The sequence below is a fragment of the Microcaecilia unicolor genome, chromosome 1, assembly GCF_901765095.1.
Source record: "Microcaecilia unicolor chromosome 1, aMicUni1.1, whole genome shotgun sequence".
NCBI classification, from domain to species: domain Eukaryota; kingdom Metazoa; phylum Chordata; class Amphibia; order Gymnophiona; family Siphonopidae; genus Microcaecilia; species Microcaecilia unicolor.
This window is the reverse complement of record NC_044031.1, coordinates 424,907,179-424,925,737: the sequence shown is the minus strand read 5'-3', so window position 1 is coordinate 424,925,737 and position 18,559 is coordinate 424,907,179. Positions and strand designations below refer to the sequence as shown.

General features: G+C 43.6%; 1 protein-coding gene across 1 annotated transcript in view; it reads right to left on the bottom strand.

The window, feature by feature from the left end:
• The window catches only part of ATP9B (ATPase phospholipid transporting 9B (putative)), a 706,895-nt gene that overhangs the window by 525,678 nt on the left and 162,658 nt on the right, over positions 1 to 18,559 (bottom strand). Inside the window, 1 exon segment of the mRNA XM_030211876.1 lies at positions 15,301 to 15,352. Coding sequence (XP_030067736.1) covers positions 15,301 to 15,352 — 52 coding nt within the window.

Genomic DNA, 18,559 nt, shown 5'->3' with positions numbered 1-18,559 from the left:
GAAACTAACAGGGGTGCCCCTACGCCCTACACTAACAGAAGTGCAGGGAAGCCACAAGGGAAAAGGAAGAAAAAACACAAGAACTAGCAAAGGTGCTTCCTAAGCACCAAGCTACAGCTGTGCCCCACAGCACTAAACTAACCAAGCACTAAACCCACAGAAGTGCTTCTAACAGAAACTAACAGGGCAGCAGGGGAGCCACAAGGGAACAAGCTGGAAAGCCAAATACACAAACAACAAAGGTGCTTCCTAAGCACTAAATTAACAAGGGTGCTCCAAGCACCAAACTCCAGCACTACTGTTATGATCGTGGTCAGAACCCCTCTCAAACTTACCTTTTTCCTGGGGGTCAGCTTCTTAGCTGGCTTCTGTTTCTTTTGTCTGTCCTTTCTGAGCTAGCTGTCTCTCTCTATGCTGGCAGCTTCCAGCAGCTTGACTCTAATTGCTTCAGTATACTGCAGCTGTGTGGGTGGACTGAGTTAGATATACCTCTCTTTGGGTGTACTGGCTTCAAGTGCTTCACAGTGCTGCATTGGTGTGGGTTGGGCCTCTCTGGGTTTCAGTGTGCTGTATGCCTGGGTCTAGGGAGTGTGACATCATCTGGGAGGGCCTTGATAAAGAAGTGGTGTTCTTTCCTTCAGGGCCTTTGCAACGTTTGCTTTTGCTACTTGCTTTAGGTCCAGGTTAGGTTAGTGCATTGTGCACTTGTGACGGTGTGTTTAGCTTTCCTGCTTTTCCCTTGTGGTTCCCCTGCTTTTCCCTCTTGGTGCTTTGGAAGCATTGCTGTGTGTAGGGCTTTGGAAGCTCTGTTGCTGATAGAAGTACTTCAGGGTTTGGTGTTGTTAGTAACTCTGCAGATTTTGCTGTTAGAAGTACTTCTGGTGTTTGTTCTATTTGCAGTCTTTGCTGTTTGTGTTTGGTGCTTTGGAAGCACTTTTGGCTTATGTGTTTAGCTTCCCTGTTTTTCCCTTGTGGCTCCCCTGTCTTCCCTTTTAGTGCTAGGAGCTCTTCTGGTTGTTTGGTGCGTGGGAGCACCTTAGTTAGTTTAGAGTTGTAGAGCTGCTGTAGCTCGGTGTTTTGGAAGCACCTTTATTAGCTTATGTGTTTAGTTTCCCTGTCTTTCCCTTGTAACCCCCCCTGCTTTTCCTTTTGGTGCTGTGAGAAGCACTCCTGTTAGGTCACTACCTAGGGGCACTCCTGTTAGTATAGGGCTTAGGTAGTCCTTTTGTTAGTTTACTGTTAGGAACACTTCTGTTGGTTTAGGGCTTGGGAGCACTTAGGTCAGTTTAGGATTTAGGAGTACTTCTGTTTCCAATCCCGGTCCCTGTTTCATCCGGTATCCGGTAAGTCCTGCCGGCCACTCGAACCCAAGGGCTCAACCCTTGGGGGGGGGGCAGTGGCTAAGTGCAGGTGAAGCTGTAAGGACCAGTCCAGTGTGTTCCAGTTCGGTGTGCTCCAGTCCAGTGTGTTCCGGTCCGGTGTGTACTCCAGTCCAGTGTGTTCCGGTCTGGTGTGTGCCAGTCCAGAGTTCCAGTCATGTGTCCTCCAGTCCGGGGGATTCCAGTCCAGTGTTCCAGTCCTGTGTCCTCCAGTCCAGGGGATTCCAGTCCGTGTGTTCCGGCTCGCTGGGCGATGCCTGCAGTCCCTGCCGGTGCCGGTGTGCTTGCCCAGCGTTGGTTGGTGGGTTTTGCCTGCTGCTGTCGCTCCTCGTTAGCAGCCCAAGGGCTCACGTTTGCTCCAGAGCCCTGCCCCGCGGGCTCTGAACCTGAGAACCTGACAACTATACTAACAGAAGTGCTTCTCACCGTAACAACAGGGAAAGCAGGGGAGCTAAACACGTACAAGTCACAAGTGCACTCTGCACACTAACACTAACCTGGACCTTTAGCAAAAGCAAGCAGGGAAACTAGACACAAAGTCAGAAGTGCACACTGCACCACCCTACCTAAAGCAAACGTTGCAAAGGCCCTGAAGGGAAGAACACCACTTCCTTATCAAGGCCCTCCCTGATGATGTCACAATCCCTAGACCCAGGCAGACAGCATACTGAAACCCAGAGAGGCCCAACCCACACCAATGCAGCACCGTGAAGCACTTGAAGCCAGTACACCCAAAGAGAGGTAGAGCTAACTCAGTCCACACAAACAGCTGTAGTAAAGTGAAACAATTAGGGTCATGCTGCTGGAAGCTGCCAGCATAGAGAGAGAAAGCTAGCTCAGAAAGGACAGACAAAAGAAACAGAAGCCAGCTGAGAAGCTGACCCCCAGGAAAAAGGTAAGTTTGAGAGGGGTTCTGACCACGATCATAACAATTACTACACATCCTAGAATACTTTGGAATTGGAGGCAACGTTCTTAACTGGTTTAGAGGATTCCTGACCTCAAGATCATACCAGGTAACAACCAAAGAAGCTATATCAACCCCATGGACACCTGAATGCGGAGTCCCCCAAGGATCTCCCCTCTCACCAACCCTCTTTAACCTGATGATGATTCCCTTAGCCAAACTACTAGCCAACAAAAACCTTAACCCATACATTTATGCAGGCGATGTCACAATATACGTCCCGTTTAAACATTACCCTAAGGAAATCTCCAATGAGGTCAACCAAAGCCTCCAAATAATGCACTCCTGGGTGGATGCATTTCAGCTAAAACTCAACGCAGAAAAAACACAATGCCTTATACTCACCTCACAACACAACACAAATACCTTTACTACCATAACCACACCAAACGTTTCCCTTCCAGTCTCTAATACATTGAAAATTCTTGGAGTCACCCTTGACCGAAATCTCACACTCTATAACCACGTGAAGAACACAACCAAGAAAATGTTCCACTCCATGTGGAAACATAAAAGAGTAAAATCTTTCTTCCCAAGATCCATCGTTCGCAACTTGGTACAGTCAATGGTACTAAGTCAGCTGGACTTTTGCAACGCACTTTATGCCAGCTGCACAGAACAGAACGTCAAGAAACTCCAAACAGCCCAAAATACCGCAGCCAGACTCATATTTGGAAAAACAAAATATGAAAGTGCAAAACCCCTAAGAGAGAAACTACACTGGCTTCCACTTAAAGAACGGACAACATTCAAGATCTGCACGATTGTCCAGAAAATCATCTACGGAGATGCCCCAACTTACATGTCAGACCTTTTACCTTCCAGAAATGCTAAAAGATCTTCCCGCACCCTCCTCAACCTACACTTCACGAGTTGCAAAGGATTAAACTACAGACTAACACATGCGACTAGCTTTTCCTACCAGAGCACGAAGATGTGGAATGCACTACCAACAAATTTGAAAACAATTCATGAAATCTCCAACTTCCGCAAATCTCTGAAAACCTATCTCTTCAACAAAGCCTATCACGAGAACCCATAGAGTCATTACACCACCTCACCACTTTACCTTACGCTGAACGACACCTTTCTATGACTGTTTGCTTATCTCTTCTATGTCATCCTTGAGCTCACTGTAACACCAAATGTATCTTCTACCCTGAAATGGCGATGCCATTACAGGTCTCTGTAAGCCACATTGAGCCTGCAAATAGGTGGGAAAATGTGGGATATGTTTGTGCTTTTCGTGCCACGCCTCCAGAGTCTCTAATCACGGCTGGGCACTACTCACACAAATACAATCCCCTCGACCGGTACATTAAAAGAACCAAACAACTGGTAGCACTATTTTAGACTGCAACCAAGACAAAAAGAGACCAAGGAAGCGCGTCCTGGGGTTAACACTGGTTTATTTAATTATCCAAAGATTAGGATAAAAAAAATGAAGAAAAATAGTCATAGAAATAGTCTAGAGTATGACAGAAATGAAAACATATATAGAAATTGAAATTACAATGGAAAGTGGAAGCAGGACATTCTTTCAAACTCCCTGGCTTGGGAGCCAAAAGAGATGTACACTGCCCAACCTCCTATCTGGCAGAGAAATATTATATAGGGTTTCTTTTCCCTTACAAGACAAAAAGGGAGCGCACAAGGGGGAGGGGTTGTCACACCCCCTTAGTTAGCACCTTACAGTCAGTCAGGATCTCTAGTATCAATAAAATACACAGCATCTGTTTATATTTCCTTTTGAAGATGCATTTGGTCTGTTGTCCAAATGTTTTGGACCTCTTCTATTCATCTATACATACATTTCTCAAACCTTTAATTAGTATTTCCCCTATTCTAAAAGAGGAGACAAAAGTTAACTACTGCTTCCAGTTGCTATAGAGGTGTTAGGTTTCTCTTGTCAATAGAACTATTGCTTTTGACTCCAGGGATCAGGGAGATAAGTGTTTGAATTGTTCTAGGCAGAGAAGGAAATAAGGTGTTACCTGCAATAATATTTTCTTATCCTGTCCTGACTACAGGATTTCTCTTTCTCTCCTCTGTCAGCCCTGCCCCCTTCACCTGGAACTTCCTTTGATCTGCATCCTAAAAGTCTCTCAAAGGCTAATAAACACACTCCTTTAAACAGCAAATGGACAACAAAGGGCAGGAGCTCATTGTCTTTCACGTGCTTGGTCAGAGGAAGGTGGGGGAAAGAGGTGGGGGTTCCTGGCCTGCTTAATATCATTGTAATTTACAGAAAAAAGAGAAATTTCCACTTCTCATCGTCTGTACATTAATTCTTAGACATTAGATACTTAGCAGCACTGAAACTGCTTGGTTCAGGCTTTCATAAGTACAAAGTACACCTCCACCAACAGATACAAGTGCAATAAATAAATAAATAAATATATATATATATATATGTGACTTCAGCGCCCTCTGATGAAGTAGTTCATTCAACTGTCTCTGAGAAGCTAAGAGGGCCCGTTTCTTTTCCTCTGTCACAACCTCCCCAAATCGCACCCTCCGTACTCGAACTTCTTTTTCTAAGCGAAGGATTTCCTTATCCCTCATTTTCCTAGCTCTAGCTCTGTAAGCTGTAATCTCCCCCCGCATTACCGCCTTAGCTGTTTCCCAATACAAGCTAGCTTGTTGTTGATGACCATAATTATGCTTCTCAAATTCCTGCCATTTTTCTCCCATAAACGCCTTAAAATGCGGATCCTGAAAAAGCTCAAATGGGAAACACCAACTTCTCCTCCCTCCCCTAGCCCCAGATACTTGCAACTGCACCCATATGATCGAGTGATCCGAGATCTCACAGGGTCGTATCTCCGCTGTTGGTATTCTAGAAAAAAGGTCCCGGGATACAAGAAAATAATCAGTGCACAATTGCGTCAAATGTGCTCTAGACACTTGCGTATAGTCCCTATGCTTCGGGTGTAACACTCTCCATACATCAATTAAGTCCAATGTCAAGCAGAGGAAGGGCAGGCCTCTCGAAAAATAACTTGACTTTGATTCTTGTGAGCTACTTTTATCTACCTCAGGGTCATATACCAAATTAAAATCTCCCCCAAGAATAATATTTCCCTCTTGATAGAGACCCAGCAGTTCTATTAAAGTTTTGTCAAATTTATGGTCAAAGACTTTAGGTGCATAAACGTTACAGAAAATGTATGTAGTATATCCCCTCTCCACCTCTGCCAACACATATCTACCCTCAGTGCTCCGTTTAACTGACTTAATTCGCAGCTGCAGACCTTTACGAAAAAGCATCAGCACTCCCCCTTTTTTCCCCATTGCCGGGGACCCCACCGCCACCTCCACCCAGCTTTTCTGAAATTTACTATGCTCAGCGGCCGTCAAATGCGTCTCTTGGAGAAATACGACATCTGCTTTATGTCTCTGCATTGCCTGAAGAACTTTTGTATGTTTAATGAGTGATGAAATCCCCCCCCCACATTCCAGCGCTGCGTACGTCTAGTTGCGCTTTATAAATGATAAGTAGTAGTAGTACGATATTAGTTTAAGTGTTCCCAGCCCGCTCTCTTAGCTCAGACATACTATAAGATGCGTGTAGTCTAAAGTGTAAAGACACACCCCCCAGCCCCTGGGTGTCTCCCCCCCCCCATCAACAGTACCTCCCATTGCCCCCTGCAATATCTCTCCCCCAACCGTGCATCCATAAAAAAAAAAAGAACACCCCACTACCCTCCCCCCTCCTCCGTCCCTCCTCCCCCTCCCCCCATATCCCTTGTACTGCCCCCAAAACACCAGAATTAAGTTCTTGTTAGAGAACGGGTCACGCCGCCACCCCCCTCCAGCACCATCACACATATTATGGAACATAGACCCACATAGAAGTGCTGACCCCCTTCTTTACGCAAACATATGGATATAAAGAAGTAATTCAATCAATAAGTAATTCGTATGCCTCCATCTAATGAACCAAGCATTAATCCCAGGGCCACTCCCACCTTAATCCCTCAATTGACTCACTTCACCCTAGAGTACTAGAACCTCTTGCTTGTAAAATTTGTCCAATATCCCAATATCGCAAGGTGTTTCACTCTTCTTGAAACCACCTCCGTCTGTAGTCCATCTAGCTCTTCCTGCTAATCTTCCCATTTCATGGACTCCGCTGACTGCCAGATCCTACCGGTCTGCTATCCTCTTCCACTCGCTTTTCCATTCGATTGACAAATTGTAGTGCCTCCACATGGGAACTGAAGAAGTACGGCTTGCCCTCATGTTGAATTCTCAATTTGGCCGGAAACATCAAGGCAAAACTTGCCTTCTTTGCATATAGGTGTTTACAGACTTCTGCAAATTGCCTGCGTTGGGCCGCCACTGCGGCCGAAAAGTCCTGAAAGCAGAGAATACTGTGGGTTTCATATTGCACCTTTCCTCTTAGCCGCCATTCCCGCAAAAGTTCCTGCTTGTGAGTATAATTAAGCACTTTACATATAACAACTCTCGGTCTCTCCGTGCCCTGTCCAGCCCGACCTAGCCGATGTGCACGTTCAGTTTTCAGCGAGTTCTCCAGCCGTTGCAAGTTTAGCACTTTAGGCAGCCACGTTTCTAGAAATTCCCTTAACTCCACATCGCGCAAGGTCTCCGGCAGCCCGATAAGCCTGAGGTTATTCCGTCGCGATCAGTTTTCTAGATCTTCAACCTTCGATTCTAACAGATCCAGTTTTTTCTGCATTTCTTTTTGTTGGGTTTCATATTGCAGACACTGATCCTCGACATCGGACATCCGTTGCTGAAATCCCAACAGGTCTGTTCGCAGTCCTTCTAGCTTTCCATCCATCTGTTCAATTTGGTCTGAGATTTTCTGCAGCTTTTTGTCCACTGATGCTTCCAACAAGGTCGAGACCTCAGCCGCTATTTCTGCCGCCCAGGCTGAGCTCACCGACTCTCCCGAGGAACCGGCCTCCGCCATCTTGCTATTGCCCATGCGGCTCCACGCTCCATCCTTCCAATTTGTTTTTGAAGCCATTCTGACCCCTTTTCCAAGCGCACGAACCAATTGCCCGCTACTGAGGTATTCCTGACACTTTTTCTGAAACTTTGTGGGTTTTCTTTCTAGATTTGATGGTGCTGGGGGTTAGATGCTATCCAAGGGGCCTCGGAGCTCTAACATGCGGCGTCCTTCCCTCAGCATAGCATCACGTGACTCCCACATTAATGTACCTAAATATTGAGCACATCTTGCTTGGACACAAGTGTGACTAACTGGTGGCCTATTATGCATCTTTGGGTGCTATTCTCAGTCAACTATTGACAACATAGCTCAGAGGCGAGGAGTTGACCTCAGAGAACCTAATTTTGGTTAGGCTGATAACGGAGCTGAGGAAGTACTACAATGTGCTTTATCAGGTTGCCAGGGCAAGAGTTAGTACAAATCATAAAATCGCACCGTGAAGTGACACAGGCTGCACATACTGCAGCAGGACATGTTTATTCACTCCTACCCTAGCTGAGATGATATTTAATCATTTTTCTGACCTCATGCAAGCCACATTGAGCCTGCAAAGAGGTGGGATAATATGGGATACAAATGTAATAAATAAATAAAATAAAATGTGCAACTTTCTTTAAATTAGTCACCTAATTTCCTAACTCCTGTTACTCTCTTACCTATCTATATGATCTATCTTTGCTTATACCCTACACTGTCTATTAAAATGTTCTATTACATATTGTGTTGACATTGTAAGTAGTATACTATGCCATACTTTGTATTATTTGGATATTTTTACTGCTGTAAATGTCTATTGCTTATGTTTGTTTGTTTGTTTGTTTGTTTCATTCTTACTGTACACCGCCTTGAGTGAATTCTTTCAAAAAGGTGGTACATAAATCCTAATAAATAAATAAGCCAATGCTTAAATACTCTACAGCATCAAAATTGCAATGTTAAAGACCTCAAGAAAAAAAATGCCAGGATCTATATTGAAGAACCTGCATAAAGGTGTCCACATGACATTGCAATGGCCCTGGCAAAAGCACAGCCCTCATCCCCATTGAGAGGGACATACTGAGCACCAGCAACCAGGCCACTGTTGCAGTAGTCAGTAAGTCTGATAAAACATGCAAGAAAGCAGGTAAGAGTCAGTAAGCCTGATGAAACATGCAAGAAAGCAGGTAAGAGTCAGTAAGCCTGATGAAACATGCAAGAAAGCAGGTAAGATTTTGCCTTTAGTACATTCCACAGTGCACATGTACTACATGCTCGTGCTCAACTCTTATGTCTTCCTTTAACCACCACCCATGCCTCCCATCCATGTCCTCACACAACCTTCTGGTAATGGGTAACCTCATGTACCATATAAAAGTCACTAGGGTATCCTCACTGCCCTTCCCCTATTTACAGAGAAATATTGTGAGCACTTGAGGTCATGTTGCTCCCCACACCCCATCATACCACGCTTACCTCCCTCTACCTCATCCTTGCTAACATGCTATGATGGTAAGATATCAGTACAACATGATTACAGTCATTCTGTATGTTCAATGTAAAGCCATACTCGAATGCCTTGGCAAGGGTACAAAATGTGTTTGTACTGAAGGACAATATAGGGTTAATCTTTTGCTGTTGGAATGCTTACAGACCTAGCAGTGATGCAATAAGGTTCTGAGAGGTATTGTGCTCCAAGGTCCATCAGTAATACCATACTTGACATCACTGTAGCCAATATCTGTGATATGCTGTAGAGATTCCACTGAAGGACATTCCTTGCACAGATGATCATTACTTAGTTACAGCTATGCTCTTGCAAATATCCCAATGTATTTGTTCCAGTAGAGGCTGCAGGAGTGCATCATGTTGAGGAGGATAGCAGCAGGGATGAGGAGCTCTCTCTCTCCCATGCAGAAAGTCCAGCAAGCAGCAGCCACCATCATCGCCTGGCAACATCCGAGACCCGAGCTTTGAGGGAGCAGCATCTGACATCCCTGCAGATGTCAAAGACGTTGCAATGGAGGAAATGGAGGACATTGATCTTAGAAGGTTGAGGAAGACCATGCTGAGGAGATAGTAGAGGCCATTCAAAATCTGGAGGCGGCTGAAGCAGAGGACACGGAGTCAGGAGTCAACATTGGCATTGAGCAGGAAAAAGACATCATAGAATTGATAGCATGCAACACTGAGCAGTAACACTCCCTGCTCAGAGTAGAGGTCTGTGGACTGCCCTGCAATATTTAGAGTTTGAGGGCTTCTGCAGGGGACAGCATGAGTACCCTCAATACTAATCTAGGTGTCACTGCCAAGGAGCTCCAGACTTGAACCAGATCCCTGCCTTCCTGCTCCCCCAGCTGGTAACCATTAACAACCAGGACTCCATCATCATCCTCAGGGCAGGTGCTACTCCCAACCATCTTCCATCCACCCTACCACAGCTTGAGCTTGTGCCAACTCAGCTAAGTCACTAATGCCTGATTTTCCCTAACTTCCATTGGGGGGGGGGGGGGGGGAGAGTGGGGAAATGTGTCTCAGGGGTGAGTTAAGGTGGAGCAGCCTATGAGGAGAAACCCCACCACCACATGCCTCCAGGCACCTTCTCCAAGGTGAGGCCATGAGATGGGGAGAAAATAGACCTTGGGAAGGATGCCACATCTTAACCCAGGGCACAGGGAGGCAAGATATCACGGGGGAATTTTCACCAATGGAGCACTTACTCGCACATATGATAGTGGGTAATACGATTTTTGGATGCAGATAGAATATATGTATATGTGTTCTCATATAATAAAAATGCTCCTTACACACAAGAAATGTGCCTGGATGAGTTCATTTCTTGCAGTCATACATGCTAGTAAGCCTGTGGGGGATGTTAGCTTCTAATGCTTGTACAGCTTCCCCCTTTCCGTTGCTGTCACTGATTTGCAGCATTGGTCCCTCTGGGTCTGGCTCCCTGCAAGTGAGGGCCAGACTTGGAAAATACAACAGGTTATGAAGATGACATACACTTCTACTGGGTTGTCAAGCACTTCTCTCTCCCTAACTGGTCCAGACACCTGAATTGTGACTTCAAGATGCCAAAGGGCCTTTCTGTGACTGCTCTTGTTTTTCTGTGTGCCTTGTTGCACCTCTTCTCAGGTGCTGCCTGGGGGTGACAATAGGGATCATCAACCAGGATCATAGGAAATAGCCTCTATCTCCTGCAGTAAAAGAAAAAACATGGATGTTAGAGTTACCTTCTGTCATGCAGGTTGGTATCTTCCGGAAATGGTGGTCCCCAAAACTTGCAGGGCTGGTTGTAGCACTTAGAGGGACCAATCTGTGGTGAGAGGAAAGCGGTTAAGTGTTTGTAAGGGTATGAGTGGGTATGGTGAGCTTACCTAGCAGCCATTCCCCTGTGATCTGGCCACTCTGAAAACAGTTATGTATTCTGAATTGGAACAGGATGTAGGCACCGCGACCGGCGTCAGTTCAGAATGCAGATAGTGATGATATTTGAAGCATCATAGACAACCTGCATGTTTGATGCATGGTAGGACTTTCTGTTCCTATAGACAGTTTCCTTCCCTGCAGGTGACCTTATAGCTACATAATACGTGCTCTATAGCCACCCACCCTCACCCCCCACCCCCAACAGAGGGGATGTGTGCCAGCAGGTAGACGTCAATTATGGCTTATTGTTGCTCTGGCTCTTAGTTAGGGAAGCAAATATATTGCATGTCTCTTTGGAGAAAGGTCTCTAGAAACTGGCCAATGCAGCATGTTACAGCTGACTGACTGATACCAGATGTGGCCCCAAGGGGTATCTGGAATGATCTAGTTGCAAAGAATGCAAGAACAGTGGTGACCTTCACATGGACAGCAGGGCTTGTCCCTCCACACTGTGGGCTCTAGGTCTTCCTGCAGCTAATTGCATAGGTGTACTACTGTGTTTCTTATCAAATCTGAACCTGAACAGTCACAGCTTTTCACTCATGTCAATCAACTGTGTTCTGGGTCTGTGCACCCTCCCCTTCTCCTCTGGTACCTCTGTCTTTTGTGAGTCAGTACCCATATAAGCAACATCTCACTTCCACTCATGCTTCTACCCACCACCAGTAATGGTATAGGACCATGAACCTACATACACGCACACACTGGTCTCAACACACTAGCACGTAGCAGTAGATGGAAACACACACACAAGCTCTTGCAGGGCGTCTCAACTCAGTCTTCGGGGCACAGCAAGTCCCATCAGGTTTTCAGGATATCCACCATGAATATGCATCAGACAGATTGGCATGCACTTCCTTCTTGGAATGCAAATCTATCACATGCATATTTATTGTCGATATCCAGAAAATCCGATGGGACTTCGTGTGCCTCAAGGACTGGATTGAGGCGACTTGGGAGAATATTGTATAGAGGGATGGGGTGGATTGACAGAGAACTAGAAGGGGGAAATGGGAGGAGAGTGTATAGAACAGAGGTGAGCAACCTCAGACCCCGAGAGCCACAACCCAGTTAGGTTTTCAGGATTTCCCCACTGAATATGCATGAGATCTATCTGAATGCATTGCTTTCATCGTATGCAAATAGATCTCATATATATTCATTGTTTTCTACATTATTTTGAGAATCATCAAATTAATGTGAAAAATATAGGTATATTTGGTGACAAGTGAGGATTTTATTAGCTCAGAAGGTAGTGTATAGCTATATATTCATTGGGGAGATCCTGAACGCGAATGAGTTGCAGCCCTTGAAGACCGAGGCTGCCCATCCCTGGAATAGAGGGGTGTTGATGGGACAGGGGCAAAATGGAGGTAAGTAGATGTTAACTAGATGTAGACGATTACGTGAGGAAAGGGAAATGGGACTTGATATACCGTCTTTCTGAGGTTTTTGCAACTACATTCAAAGCGGTTTACATATATTCAGGTACTTCTTTTGTACCAGGGGCAATGGAGGGTTAAGTGACTTGCCCAGAGTCACAAGGAACTGCAGTGGGAATCGAACTCAGTTCCCCAGTATCGAAGTCCACTGCACTAACCACTAGGCTACTCAAAAAGAGGTAAAGATCTGCACAAGTCAAGACACCAAACACAACAGCAGATCAATTATACAAAATAAAATGCAAACTTTATTATATTGTTTATAACACATATAAATACATTATAAACCCAACATGGCACCTTGGTGACCAATCAATATATAAATGTTACAAATGTAAGACAAATTATAAATATGAAGTAAAATTTAAAAATTATTAAAATACATACATGTACACATAACAATAACAATTAGTTCAAACACTGATGGCAGACGATACACCTAACCTTTGAATAGAGCAATCAAAATGACCGGAATCAAAGGTTTAAAAAAAAAAAAACCTAGAAAAATGGTAATCCTAAAAGAGAAACAGCTAGATAAATGAAATTCTGTGTCTGTAAACAGCATGTAATGTAATGCAAAACCAAACTTGGTTGCTAACACACTCATATGCATCTCATAAATCACATGATCAAATTAATAAAAATCATGATTATTTAATCAAAACCACTCATTATTAATTAAAAAAGTAATATCTAATGATCAAGCTTAAAACAATATGGTGATTTTGGCAAAAAAAAGGCTACTGACTACAAAAACAAATTGAACTATCTTTGAAGATAACATCCATTTAAAAAACAAATTACTTAAAAGAATTGATAAAACAAGTGAGAGGACTAATACCACCTGAATCGCATCAATTTAACATTAAAGCTATAAAAAACGCTATTGATTCTATGCATTCTAAACATCAGGTTTATGCTGCTGTTGTGTTTGGTGATAGTTAACTGAAGGCAGAGAGGTGAATGAGGGGGATGAGTGCACTCTAAGAATGCAGTAAAATGCCAATCAGCAGCATAATGCACCAATCAACCTTTTCTCTGTCATTTAGAGGGAAAGTTATCAGCATGCGCTACTGTTAGGTTGCATTATTTTAGCACAGGATCTCATGGATAAAATGGGACCTGTGCTAAAATAATCTGACTTTACAGTAGCCCACGATGATAAACTTTTCCCTTTAGTCACCACATACAGTGTGCCTTTAGGTGCATCATTTTGACATCAGTGCACCCAATGTTTATAGAGTATGTCTAGCACATCTGGACAGTGTACATGCCCAGCATATTCCCATTCTCCACCCAAAATATGTCCCTTTTGGGGAAGCATAAAATGTTCACAACAAACTGCACATGTGCACATTAGGCTTTTTATAATACCGCTTGATGCATTCCTAGTTTTGCACATACAACTGCTGCATTTGGGTACACTATTGGTGCCTCAATGTTACAAACTTGGCCCCAATGAGGGTAATTTCATAACTGGGCATCTAGGTTAACAGAGCAGGAAGGTACCTAATTCATGTACCCATCAAACATTAAAACAAACCAAAAATATGTATATATCCCTCTATCTATATATTAGGGATGTACATAGAAAAGATATCTTTTGGTTTGTTTAGCCTAGTTTCCCTGACCCTCAAACATTTTTTCAGTTGCTCACACATTCCTGTTAGAACGACTTTTACCCACAAGACCTTGTTAATGTGCACTAATCTACTGTTCACTCGTTAACTTGTATATTAAAGACACACTAACAAATCAAATGCAAGCTATCAAAAGCACATCCTTAATATAAATGTCAGTCATTAACAGTCATAAAATTACAAGCATTCTTAAAAATAGCTCAGTTCACATAGAAAGGATTTAAATGAAGATAAAGTTAAAAACTAAAATGCACATATAGACAGACAGACAGACAGATAGATAGATTTGGACCCATTACACTTAGAGACTCTACCGACTGGGAAAACAACTAATTCAGGATAAATGTTCTTCAATGCATGTGTGTGGGGGTAAGAGAGAGGGTGTTAAATTGTTTTTTTTCCTTTTTCTTTCCGTAATGTGGACTTTGAGGGGTTTTTTCCCCTGCTATGGTTATTTCTTATTTGATTGTGAATTTCTTGATTTGTCTTTTTTCTATTTTGTAATGTAAAATTGCAGAAATTCAATTAAAAAAAAATACATATATTAACTTAAATCATCCTTTGAGGCTAAGTAGAGGTGTAACTAATTAGTGTCAAAGAACATTAGCAGACTAATGTGCCTGCCAGATGCTCTTGGTCCTTCTTCTATCCCTATAAATGAGTAAAGGGTTCTGAAGCCCCTAAGTTATAACTCAGCTCCTCTGGCACCAAACTTTCTTCCCCTCCCTGCACTTAAAACCCCTCATTTTCTGTGATAACACTACCCTGTGCAGGCTAAAGAGAAGCCTTAGGTCAACCAGTGCCAAATTGGATGGCAACGCTGCCAGCAGCGAGTAGGAATCGTTCCTGATCCATTTCAGACCTACGGACTCCTAATACAGAGGCACAAAATTCAAGGGGAAGGATAGCAGAAGGAGAGGGGGCTTTCACCAGGCAGCAGGGCTTACTAATTTACATTCTAAGGCAAGAGAGCAGAATGCCTTTTTGGCAAAGGAGTTTTGGTGGTAGAGTAAGGGGGTTCTAATTTGGGGCTTGAGATCCCTTAACCCATTTCACAGACGTGGACAGGTGCACAAGAAATGCACGAACGTTATCGCTCATAACATCTATAAATTTAAGTTTGTAGGAAGTACCTAGAAATTCATTAAACTGCAGCACTCAATTACTGCCGTTCTGTGAATAAGCAGGTAACTGAAGTGCACTAAAATCATGCTTTTAAAGCATCCAATTATCATTACTAATCATTTGAATAAAACTACCAGGTATACCCAGCACTGTCCAGCAAAATTAAAAGTAAGCCCCTACTTCTTGCAGATTACAGGCTATTGAAGAGTAAACAGAGACACAGATTTGTCAATATAGATCAGTTTGTGAACATTTTAGATAAGTAATTCTAAAACACAAAGCAAGGGGGAGGGGGGGGGGGGAAGAATTTAATATATGTCAAAAGCCAAATGAAGTACAAAAAGAAAAGCTATACCAGTTTTCTCTGATGTTCTGAGAAACACCATGTCAGCTGGGATTCGTTGGTTCTGTAAAGAAAAATAAGTAAATAAATATACAGAAGATAAAATTGCTATTATCACATGTCCAGTAGAATAAAGAACAGAAGGTTACACTTGGGACTGAAATGCAATTAAAATAGGATTTATCAGTTTAGTTTGCATTCAACATTTGCAATTCAGAAATCAATATTTTAAAAAATGATACAATAAACACTTAAGCCTTTCAGATTCTTCCCATAAGTGGATCACGTACAAGCCTTATGAATTGTAATAAGATGCTGGAACATTTACAGCTCAGATTTAAAAGGCACATTATTACATATGAATAGAAGTAGCTTAGAGATTCTGTGCACATCCTTTCAAGTGGTGTGTGCTTTGAGTTTAATTTTAAGACAGTTCAAAATCCCTCAGCTGTTATTGTCTTTACAAAATTACCCTTTTGTAAAACTTGTTTCTAATAATGTTTACAATACATATGTCTTTTTATAAATACAAGTAAAATATGTAGTTCATTAAGAGGGGCCCTTTTACTAAGGTGTAGTAGGCCTACTGTGTACTAAAAGAGCACTACCAAGGGATGCACTGAGGCATCCTGCAGTAGTGTTCTGCTTATTTATTTATTTAGATTTTGCTCACACCTTTTTCAGTAGTAGCTCAAGATGAGTTACATGAGTGGAGGAGTGGCCTAGTGGTTAGGGTGGTGGACTTTGGTCCTGGGGAACTGAGGAACTGAGTTCAATTCCCACTTCAGGCACAGGCAGCTCCTTGTGACTCTGGGCAAGTCACTTAACCCTCCATTGCCCCATGTAAGCTGCATTGAGCCTGCCATGAGTGGGAAAGCGCAGGGTACAAATGTAACAAAATAAATAAAATAAATTCAGGTACACTGGATAGTAGGTGTGACTGTACTAATCAGGTAGCGTGGGCACATTACCACAATACAAATGTGGCTGTTTTAGTGCCGCGCTAAAAGTGGCCACAGCACACGAGAAACCCACAGGCTGACAGCAGCGCTTGCCACTTTTTAGCGCAGCTTAGCAAAAGGACCCCTAATTGTTTTTAAGCACAAACTTCCTAGTATCTATAACTGATTAAAACCTAAATTAATAAGATTATAAATAACAAAACTGAAAATGCAAATGGTATCACAAATAAAGCATAACATTTTTATACTGCTCATCCTAAGCTAAACCAGTAGATCTACTATAATAAAACGCAGCCTCAACGTTCTGAGGACACTGACGTCACTGAAGTCACTCACACACCGGTTCGTGGTTTCATGGTGGTGAAGCCACACAACATCTTCATGCCCCACCCTCGCGTCACACGTGATGACGTCAAGGGCGGAACAACAAAACAAATTAACGCATGGGGAAAAGTAGGTACTCTTCCCCTTCCAACAAATCCCAGCCGCCGCCAACGTGCAGATGAACCCGGCCCCTTTCGCCACATAGCCCCGCCCCTTACAACTTACCGCCCCGCCCACAGTACCACACGCTTAACCTCACCAACCTCCCTCCCCCCCTGTCACCTCCCCTCCCCTTACGCGTGTCTCCCTGGTGGTCTAGAGGTACCTGTTCGGTCGGGCCAGGAAAGAAAGAGCCCCCTCTTTCCTCCCGTAGCGGTGGCTTCCTTGCTGCATCGTGTGGGAGTCCAGCTCTCGGCGTTTGAAAATGGCCGCCGAGACTTCAACTCTCGGCGGCCATTTTGAAACGCCGAGAGCCGGACTCTCACACGATGCAAGCTACCACCACCGCTACGGGCAGGAAAGAGGGGGTTCTTTCTTTCCTGCCCCGACCGAACAGGTACCGTAAGGGGAGGGGAAGGGAGTCCCGTGCCCGCTAGTGCCCGTTTCATCGGCGCCAGAAACGGGCCATTTTTACTAGTATATAATAATATTCATACATTATCTTGTACGTCATACATTATCTACTTTTGGTATTTGTGGACATGTGTTTTCATGGTTTATTTAATTCTTATTTGAGGGTAGATAATTTTATGTTAAAGTACAAGAAACAGTTTCTGAAAAGTTTTCTATTACACAAAGAGAGGCATAATCGAACGCAAATGCCCATGTGTAAAAACGTCCATCTCCATAAACGGGTCCGTGAAGGGGTGGGCCGAATCGTATTTTCGAAAAAAGATGGACGTTTATCTTTAGTTTCGAACATACGGTTTGTGCCAGGCAAATGCATTGGATGTACATAAGTACATAAGTAATGCCATACTGGGAAAAGACCAAGGGTCCATCGAGCCCAGCATCCTGTCCACGACAGCGGCCAATCCAGGCCAAGGGCACCTGGCAAGCTTCCCAAATGTACAAACATTCTATACATGTTATTCCTGGAATTTTGGATTTTTCCAAGTCCGTTTAGTAGCGGTTTATGGACTTGTCCTTTAGGAAACCGTCCAACCCCTTTTTAAACTCTGCTAAGCTAACCGCCTTCACCACTTTCTCCGGCAACGAATTCCAGAGTTTAATTACACGTTGGGTGAAGAAAAATTTTCTCCGATTTGTTTTAAATTTACTACACTGTAGTTTCATCGCATGCCCCCTAGTCCTAGTATTTTTGGAAAGCATGAACAGACGCTTCACATCCACCTGTTCCACTCCACTCATTATTTTATATACCTCTATCATGTCTCCCCTCAGCCGTCTCTTCTCCAAGCTGTATAGCCCTAGCCTCCTTAGTCTTTCTTCATAGGGAAGTCGTCCCATCCCCGCTATCATTTTAGTCGCCCTTCGCTGCACCTTTTCCAATTCTACTATATCTTTCTTGAGATGCGGCGACCAGAATTGAACACAATACTCAAGGTGCGGTCGCACCATGGAGCGATACAACGGCATTATAACATCCTCACACCTGTTTTCCATACCTTTCCTAATAATACCCAACATTCTATTCGCTTTCTTAGCCGCAGCAGCACACTGAGCAGAAGGTTTCAGTGTGTTATCGACGACGACACCCAGATCCCTTTCTTGGTCCGTAACTCCTAACGTGGAACCTTGCATGACGTAGCTATAATTCGGGTTCTTTTTTCCCACATGCATCACCTTGCACTTGCTCACATTAAACATCATCTGCCATTTAGCCGCCCAGTGTCCCAGTCTCGTAAGGTCCTCTTGTAATTTTTCACAATCCTGTCGTGATTTAACGACTTTGAATAACTTTGTGTCATCAGCAAATTTAATTACCTCGCTAGTTACTCCCATCTCTAGATCATTTATAAATA